At 48.5% G+C, this 8,696-nt stretch overlaps 1 protein-coding gene and 1 long non-coding RNA gene across 2 annotated transcripts; one reads left to right on the top strand and one right to left on the bottom strand.

The window, feature by feature from the left end:
* Positions 1 to 251: 251 nt before the first annotated feature.
* LOC128905697 (transmembrane protein 14C-like) lies at positions 252 to 4,153 on the bottom strand. The gene is made up of 4 exons (XM_054192120.1): positions 3,995 to 4,153; positions 3,530 to 3,631; positions 1,301 to 1,385; positions 252 to 1,068 (listed from the first exon to the last, which is right to left on the bottom strand). Exons 1-4 carry the CDS (start codon positions 4,068 to 4,070, stop codon positions 1,011 to 1,013), a joined length of 321 nt encoding a protein of 106 aa, XP_054048095.1. The 5' UTR covers positions 4,071 to 4,153; the 3' UTR covers positions 252 to 1,010.
* Positions 4,154 to 4,317: 164 nt separating this feature from the next.
* On the top strand, positions 4,318 to 8,655 carry LOC128906092 (uncharacterized). The gene is made up of 3 exons (XR_008465065.1): positions 4,318 to 4,373; positions 4,485 to 4,533; positions 7,864 to 8,655. It is a non-coding gene; the product is annotated as an uncharacterized LOC128906092 (long non-coding RNA).
* The last annotated feature ends 41 nt before the right edge of the window (positions 8,656 to 8,696 follow it).

Raw genomic sequence — 8,696 nt, 5'->3', positions numbered from 1 at the left:
AAAAAAAAGAAAATAAAATTACTTTAATAGAACACTTGTCTGAATGTGTAGTGTGTAGGCGTTTGTCCTCTACACCTCCCCCCAGTTCATGGGATTTTTATATCTACAAGTCACTAGAGTCAGGGAATGGAATAGAGGTTATTTATACAATTCATGTTTGCCAATATATCCAGACACTGCGGGAAAGGCACCGAACTGTATAAATCCAGATGAACAAGTAAAGTTAAAAACAGTTGTGCAGAACAGAGAAGTTTGTAATAATAATTTGTTCGTTTATTTAGAATAACATATTAATCCTCATGAAATGCAAGACTATGCCTACAATTCAGCATTATCTAATACAGCATATTTTTGATTTATGAGTTACAATCTGTAAAAGTGAAAGAAATGACATTTAGCTGCGCACTTTCGCTTACAAGTGATTGCAAGAACAGGTTTGCGTTCATTGCGTTACAGCAGGACCTCGACAGCCTGCTCCGTGATTGTGTTTTCTGGGACCGGGTTCTAGCACACAGTGCTGGGAGAACAAAGTCCCTGACTGACAAACATCATGATTGGATAAACTGGCAAGGAAAGGGAGAAGTAATGTAATAAGCACGTTTGTTATATTAATTACTAGTGACAAATTGGCAACTCCCCTCCCCTTGTTTTAGCGGTATAGATGATTTTAGAATGACAAGTCCAGATGTACATTTAAGTTTCAATCCTGCAACTGTCCGTGTGCAAGTGCCAAGAGGTCTTTGCCTACAGCAAGTTGCAGGACCAGAAGCTAAGGTAATGCTATACTCATATTTTCTTGCTTCACAGTGCAGAAACTGTTAAGACAAATACCATTTTGGAAGACGTAGCAAGGGATCTCAATGTCAGTCCTTTAAAAACACAACCCACATGTGTTAGGATATGAAAAATACAATGGACAGACAGTGCCTTTTCCACTTTTGTGCAGCACATTTAGGCAGTTGCATTTTCAGGCTTCTCAATCAGGTATCTTCAAGTGACTTGATGCGGACTTAGGGCTTAAGAGGCTTCTCCATGATCTGCAATCCAAGCCGTCCAACCATCAGTAAACTGTTGAACAGAATAGTTGTTATAAAAAAAAAAAAGGGATGGAGGACAAAATCCCATAAAGAACAAGGAGGAAGAAAACACTGACATGATTTCATTTAGCTGAACTCCGCCAGGAGATTTCATCATTCACAGAACTTGCCGCATAACATTTTAATCACAATATAATCCACAAATAAGTTAAATAAAATGCTTATTCAAAAACAGAGAGAAGAACAAAAGAGGGGTGACTTACCTGGCACCAGCAACTATCCCAGGCATTGCTTTTCTGGAGTTATAAAATCTCATTCCCATAACAGCAGACAAGGTTCCAGACGCCACTGTTGAAAAGAAGCCCAGTCAGATCCATTTGAAACAGAAACACCAGCAGAGCACCGCAGTGCTTGGACACCTCGCGGTGCCAACCAAACAGGCATATGTCTACAGACAGGAATGCCTCCCTCCTCGCCGCAGGGAAGTGTATGCAAACAGAAATTTTTCACTATGAGAGTGGTGAGACACTGGAACAGGTTGCCCAGGGAAGTTGCGGATGCCCCATCCCTGGAAGTGTTCAAGGCCAGGCTGGATGGGGCTTTGAGCAGCCTGGTCTAGTGGGAGGTGTCCCTGCCCATGGCAGGGGGTTGGAACTAGATGATCTTTGAGGTCCCTTCCAACCCAAACCATTCTACGATTCTATGATTTTACTTCTTTTTGTTAAACAGTAGAGCTGTTGCAAGCTTCTCAGCAGCTTTGGTAAGCGTGCTCCACTGCTCAGTAGAAGCGAGTAGATCTCACCAGGGTTGAGACTACTGTCTAATCACCCACCACCTCCAATCCTCTGGGCAGGTCACTCTCCCTCCCTCAGCTTCTCCTGATTTGCAGAATGACTATTTACTTTAATACAGATAGGCTCAAAACTGCCAGAAAGCTGGGACAGTGACAAAGTTCACTATGTGGGAGGCAAATATTGTTACAGTTCCTGTTTCTCTGTGACATTCTGATCTGGAAGGTGGCACTAAATTCTACAGCTAGAAATAAAACAACCCCATTTGAAAATACACATTAGTAAACAAAAAGCAACTTAAGGGATCAAACTGAAAAGCAACTAACATTTTAAACATTACTCCAATTTATTTAATCTCTAAGTCTGGGAAAAAAATCCCATCGATATTCACATAAAAGTTACAGGGCCGTTGCTTCTTCTTCGAAGAAAGGCAGGTGGAGGTGTTTTATAACTTTCTCCAAAGCTTCAAGATTGTTTGCATCAGACAGGGCAAAAGGTATTCTAAAGATATTCCATCAAGGTTCTTTTTCTGGATTTCTACCCGTGACGCAGTGTGACCAACCTCAAGCTCAGTGGGAGCCGCAAGGGCACACTGCAGCAGGACTGAGGAGGACTGGATGAATAAAGAGTTGTCCTACACTGGGACGTAACACCGCTTTCAAGAGGTCCACCTGCAAGCGCTACATGCACCACATCAGGGCATAGCGAAACTGCTCACCTTTCTGCCATGACACTGCCTAAAAAACTCACGCTGGAGATGCACAGAGCAGAAGAGACAGTTCACAAATGGAAACTTTGCTCCATGTTGCACTGCGTTTTATGTTTCGTTCCTCACTGAAAAGGCGGTTTGGTCCTCCGCAGTATCTACCACGGGCTTCCTAAAGCCTTTCAGCACATTATGTGATCAAGTCCTATTGGTTTTAAATAGTATTAAATCACTGTAATACTGTAGTATCATAACACTAATAATACTACGGCGTAGTTACAGAACAAGGAACCTCAAGAGGTCATCTAGGCTAACCTAGTGCCCAAAGGCAAGATCAATTCCTGACAGACACTGGTTTAACCAGTTATTAAGGTCCTGCAGTGATGGAAGCCCACCTGATCTCTTCCAGTGCTTCATAATACTTTCAATTGGCATTTTATCCTCCTCTGTCACCTGAAGGGTTAACTGCAAGCTAAACTCACAACTTCTTGTCCCACCTACTGTAAGCAAGCAGAATGTATCATTGCCTCCTTTCTTTTACGTACTGCAGACTGTTTCTTCCACAGCTTATGATGCATTAAAACATACACTGCTCTTCTGAGACGCCTTGCAAGCCAGTATTCCATAAAGCCACACAGCGCTTGTCACAGTGCTGTCACTATTGCAAAAATGCTTATTCCATGGCCACAGGCTAAAAACCCTGCTTCACAACCGAACATTTTTCATGTATGTTTCCTGTGCCTACATTAGTTTAACACGGTATCTCCTCTGGCAGAGGAGACAGGTATTTCTCACCAATGCCGGCTTCAAGGACAATCTACATTTTAGGTTTACACAAATACCTCCGGGCTGTGGGACAGGAGCTCCTGCCACCACCACTTACAACATTTGTACAAATAGAAGGGCACAGATCAGCTGAAACGCGCTAAGAAGAAAAGGTTACTATTCCCACTGCTACCGGTAACGCTCAGTCCTTGGCTGCCCAGCGAACTCACCGAGGGAGAGCCACACATTCTTTGGATCTTTGGACTGCTGGTAAGCGCCTAGTCCCGCCAAGCCACCAAAGAGGAGCCCGGCAGCTAGAGACGGGACGCTGCCTTGGATAGAATGAAAGACACAGCAGTTAGTAACTAAGTATACGCACAAAGCTACCCTGCAAACCAAACAAGTGTCCATCGCTAAAATAATCCACATAAACAATCTAAAAAAAGGATACTGGAGTGGGGTTTCTTATAACTAAGACACTTTGCAGGCCTCGGCACCATTTCCCCACAACCCGGATTCGGGGGATCGGCCGGGGTCACTCCCCGCCGCGGCCCAGGGCCGGCCGACACCCCGCCGCCTCCCGGGGGCCTCAGGTGGGCCCGGCAGCGACACAGACCGCCCTCCCCAACCGCTCGGACACCCGCCGGGCCAGGCCCAGGCCCGGGACACCCGCCGCCGCCGCTACCGGCACCTACCTGCCTTGGCGTAGCCGACGACGCCGCCCGCCGCCACCAGCGCCGCGTAGCCGAAGCCCAGCCAGTCGTACTCCATCTGCGGGCAGCGCCTGGCCTCGCCCCGCCGCCCCCCGGCTCCGACCTTGGGCCGCTCTCCCCGCCGCGGCGCCGCCTTCCCCCGCAGGGCCCGCCCGCTGGGCCGTGACGGGCAGCCGGAGGGAGGCCGATCGACCCGGCGGCCGCGGAGGCCGGGGCCGGGGCCGGGGCGCGGGGTGGAGGCGGGTGCGGGGGCCGTGCCGCCGCGGCCCCTGCGGGGCTGGCGGGGTGGATGAGCCGCAGTGCGTCCCGGGCCTGCGGTTCCGCGGGAGAAAAGGTCTTTAATCACCGGTTACCGACACGGGTAAAACAGGCTCGGCTTGGGGAGGTTAATTTAATTTATTGCCAATTAATAACACACTAGGAAAGTCAGAAATAGAACGAAATAAAACCATCTTGTCCCCTTTTTTTTCAGGCTCACCATCACTCTGGACTCCCCCGGGGGATGGGGAATGGGGGTTGCGGTCAGTACAAAATGCCTCATCTCCCTTGCTCCTTCCAACTTGCTCTCTTCCCCTGCTCCAGCGTGGGGTCTCTCCCGCGGGGGACAGTCCTGCACGAACTTCTCCAACATGGGTCCCTCCCACGGGCTGCAGTTCTTCACGGACTGCTCCAGCGTGGGCCCATTCCACAGGGTGCAGTCCTTCATGGACAGGCTGCTCTAGCGTGGGTCCCCCACGGGGCCACAGGTCCTGCCAGAAAAACCTGCACCTGCTGGGGCTCCTCTCCACGGGCTGCAGCTTCCTTCAGGGCATGTCCACCCGCTGCCGTGTGAGGTCCTCCACGGGATGTGGTGTGAGTATCTGCTCCACTGTCATCCTCCATGAGCTATAGTGTGGGTATCTGCTCCACCGTGGTCCCCCATGGGCTGCAGGGGGACAGCCTGCTTCACCGTGGTCTTCTCCGGGGGATGCAGGGGAATCTCTGCTCCTCCTCCCCTCCTTCTGCTCTGACCTGGGTGTCTGCAGGGCTGTTCTCTCATGTTTTCTCACTCTCTGTCAGCTGCTGCTGTGCAGTGTTTTTACCCTTTCTTAAATATGTTGTCACAGAGGCACTGCCACCATCGCTGACGGGCTCAGCTTTGGCAAGCAGTGGTTCTGTCTTGAAGCCAGCTGGAGATGGCTCTGCCCAACATGAGGGCAGCTCCTGGTGTCTTCCCACAGAAGCCCTCCCTGCAGCCCTCCCGCTACCACAACCTTGCCACGTAAGCCCAATACAGATATCAAAAGAAGGCATCTGGATCGCCCAGAAGCTCTGCTGAGCACAGTGTCACATGCTGAGTGATGGCCGTGATGTGCTACAGGGCACAATCCCTGGCATCACATGGAGCAGCCACCCCAGCACTGCGCTGGATGCAATCCCAGCTCCCGAGGGAGGGTGGAGGGTGTAGCTCTCCCGTTCTGGGGCTGCAGAGGTGCCTGGGACTGGTTGGCTGGAGAGCAGCTTTGGGAGAAAGGCCTGGGGCATCCCAGGGTGTGAAAGAAGTTGCTCATGAGGCAGCAGCATGCCCTTGCAGCAAAGAAGGTAGACGGTTGAGGGAGATGATCCTTCCTCTCTGCTCTGAGGTGAGACGCAGCTGGAGCGCTGGGTCCAGTTCTAGGCTCACCGGTGCAAGGGAGACATGGACATACTGAAGCAGGTCCAGCAAAGGTCTATGAAGATGATTAAGGGCTTAGAGCATCTTTCATACAAGAAAGTGGTTGAGACAGCTGGGACTGTTTAGCCTGGAGGAGAGGAGGCTCAGGGGCATCTTATCGATGCGTATAAATATCTGATGGGGAAGAGTAAAGCAGATGGAGGCAGGGTCTTCTCAGTGGTACCCAGTGATAGGACAAGGGGCAATGGGCATGAGTTGAAATACAGGAAATTTCATTTAAATGTAAGTAAATCATTTTCATTGTGAAGGTGGCCAAACACTGGAAGAGGCACTCAGACAGGCTGTGAAGTCTCCATCCTTGGAGATACTCAACACCCGACTGGACACAGCCCTGAGCAAGTTGACTGTGCTTTGAGAAAGGGAGTTTGGACTTGGTGTACTCTGGAGGTGCCTTCCAACCTCAGCTTGTCCATGATTCTGTGTGACACAAGCTCTGTGAAATTGGTGCAAGTTTCCCAGCTGATCTCTACCTCCTTCCTTCCCAGCCACGCTTTGGGAACTGAGCGCTGAGGTTTGTGCTTGTGACAAGATCTTTTATGTATTTTACAGAAAGGAAAATATCATGAGGCCCACCTGACACAAGAAGCAAATTACCTTCTGACCCCTGGCAGAGCTTGTTCATTAATGTGTACCCAAAGGTTTACCGAACTTGGCAAGTTTCAAGGCCTGCCTGTAGAACAACACAAATGACTTGTCGATCGTGCTTTCTGCTTTGTGGGGTTTTTTTCCCCAACTGTACTACTGATGGTAGCTATTCTTGGGCCTGGATGTATTTGCAAGGAAAAAAAAATCAGAAGAGCTGAAGCTTGCACACTGCAAACTATGGTCAGACCAATTCCTTCACAAGGCAATGAACTTTCCTCCACACTTGCTTCCATAAAAGACTCCGGAGAAGAGGTGTTCAGGCTAGATCTTTGTTCTGTTGTATATGAATGGTTAAAAGACTAGCACAAACATATTTTCACCAAAAGAAAGTTATTCTGACCAAAAGGTCATCAGGCTTTCGCTAAACAAACAAAACAAGATAAAAAAGGGCCACCTATTGCAGTTTTATGAGCTCTATGGCAAACCAGCAGTTTGCCCCTGGTTATCTGGAAAAGAAGGCTTACACTGAACAAATGACGCTTACCGAAACAGTGTTTTTATTCTATTTAGCTCATCAGCTCTTCACATTCTCAGTTCATTCTCTCACGTGCGGTTTTCCTTTTCCCATCTTTTTTTTTCCTTCTCTTGCCTCCTGCCCACTTTTGTCCTCAGGCTTTCTCTGTCTTGTCAGCTGTCCTCCTCTTCCCAGTGTTCTCTGGTCCCCCTTGCTCTGAGCTCTGTCTATCCTCTTAAGACCCCCTCTACTGCCTGTAGTAGTGGGTGCATGGAAAAGACTAAGAATATGGATCACATTTGCTGAAGCTTGCTGTCTTTTGTGGGGGCAACCTGATTTGCATTTTTGTGCCAAATATTTGTGTTTCAGGCACATCATAGGGTTTGCAGTGGAACCTGAAGCATCTAGCCAATATAGTGCTAATGACTGTCCGCAGTGACTTGCTGATCAAAACCAGGCTGGCTCCTTTGTTTAAAGCAGGACCTTTGGTCTTGCTTTGGCATACCTAATCAGATCAGATAGTAAGGTTTACCTGTTACCTACTTGATGCCATTGCTTTGCCTTGAGTACCTATTTCTAGGCCTATTTCTAGTACCTATTTCCCGCCTCTTTCAGGTGCCCCTCCCAAAAATGACATTCACGCACCAGCCAGTTTTTTATCATTCCTAAAGAGTGCCTTCATGCTCACAGAGCAAACCACCACCGTGCCACCTTAAAATACCTGCTGGCAGTCAGCAGCCCTGAGCCAGCAGGATTTGCTAGGCAAAGACCTTTTCTTGGATGGTCCTCTGTTAGCAGAGGTCTGAATCTTCCCTGGCTTCTCTGGCGTGGGGAGAGGAAGGAGATGGCAAGCAAAACCGTAGCTATAGGGTGGCACCATGAATCTGGAGCAATGAAAATCCATCTTCATTCAAATCCATTAAGAATGGACTTATTTGCAGAGGGTCAGCCTCTCTGCTGTGGAGCAAAGCCAGCAAAACATTTTTTTTAAGCCGTATGTCAAGATGTTATGTCCATTAGATATTTGTGTGTTCACAGGCTGGTTCCTGGTGGAAGCGGAGGATGCTATTGTATTGCTGCACGTCACAGCATAACGCGGCATCTTGACCTCTGAATCAGTGTGTGCTAACCGGCAGATCTTGGCACCATCCTCCGTGATGTTTGCAGCACCTGTGGCTTCTACTTAATTCATTGTTTGGCGTTGCTGATGTCACTGCTGACTTCACAGCCCACAGAAGTCAGGTCTGCCAGAGTCTTGAATTAGAAGCCAGCGACTGACTCAGAAGCCAGTCAGAAGGCAGTCCTACCGGCCACTTTAGTTTTATGCCACCTGTGGGTATGCAATGATTCATTCATGTGCATCAAAGCTTCAGTCTGGCACTTGTGGATGCCAGAATGCTGGGTTTGTGGTAGCTGTGGGGCCCATAAATTGAGACAAGGTTTGCAGGACAGGGAGTGGGATGTTGCGAGAGAGCAAAACAAACCAGACCACAAGCCCATTAAAGAGTTCCTGGCTTTTCCTCTGTTCTACAACTTCAGTGTCACCTCTCCTTTCTTTTATACCATTTCTGTTATTCGTCTGGGGAGCATTGATTTTGGACTCATATTAGTTGGCTACTGTATGACCTCTCAGGTGATGCCTGATAGTAGTGGTGAAACTGAAAACATGAATACATCCGCATTACTTTCATTCCTTAAGTGAAGTTAAGAGGATACCCTGGTGAGCCTCTCTTTTTTCCTTTTTTTCTTTTTTCTTTTCTTTTTTTCTTTTTTGTCACTAGATTGACTTGAGCAGCTGCCTGGCTCCTAGTCCTGGGATCATCGCTGCCACCTCTTCTTTTGGGTCGGCAGAAGTACTGCTTGGCCTCTTG

This window comes from Rissa tridactyla, chromosome 2, assembly GCF_028500815.1.
Source record: "Rissa tridactyla isolate bRisTri1 chromosome 2, bRisTri1.patW.cur.20221130, whole genome shotgun sequence".
Lineage (NCBI taxonomy): Eukaryota > Metazoa > Chordata > Aves > Charadriiformes > Laridae > Rissa > Rissa tridactyla.
The sequence above is the reverse complement of the archived record's forward strand: the minus strand, read 5'-3'. Positions and strand labels throughout refer to the sequence as shown.

Excerpts from the sequence above, each read along its gene's own strand:
- LOC128905697 (XM_054192120.1), bottom strand. The coding sequence starts at position 4,070 with ATGGAGTACGACTGGCTGGGCTTCGGCTACGCGGCGCTGGTGGCGGCG. Across the intron at positions 3,632-3,994 it reads CGTCGGCTACGCCAAGGCAG|GCAGCGTCCCGTCTCTAGCT; the intron begins GTAGGTGCCGGT and ends ATTCTATCCAAG. Across the intron at positions 1,069-1,300 it reads GGGATAGTTGCTGGTGCCAG|TTTACTGATGGTTGGACGGC; the intron begins GTAAGTCACCCC and ends TCTGTTCAACAG.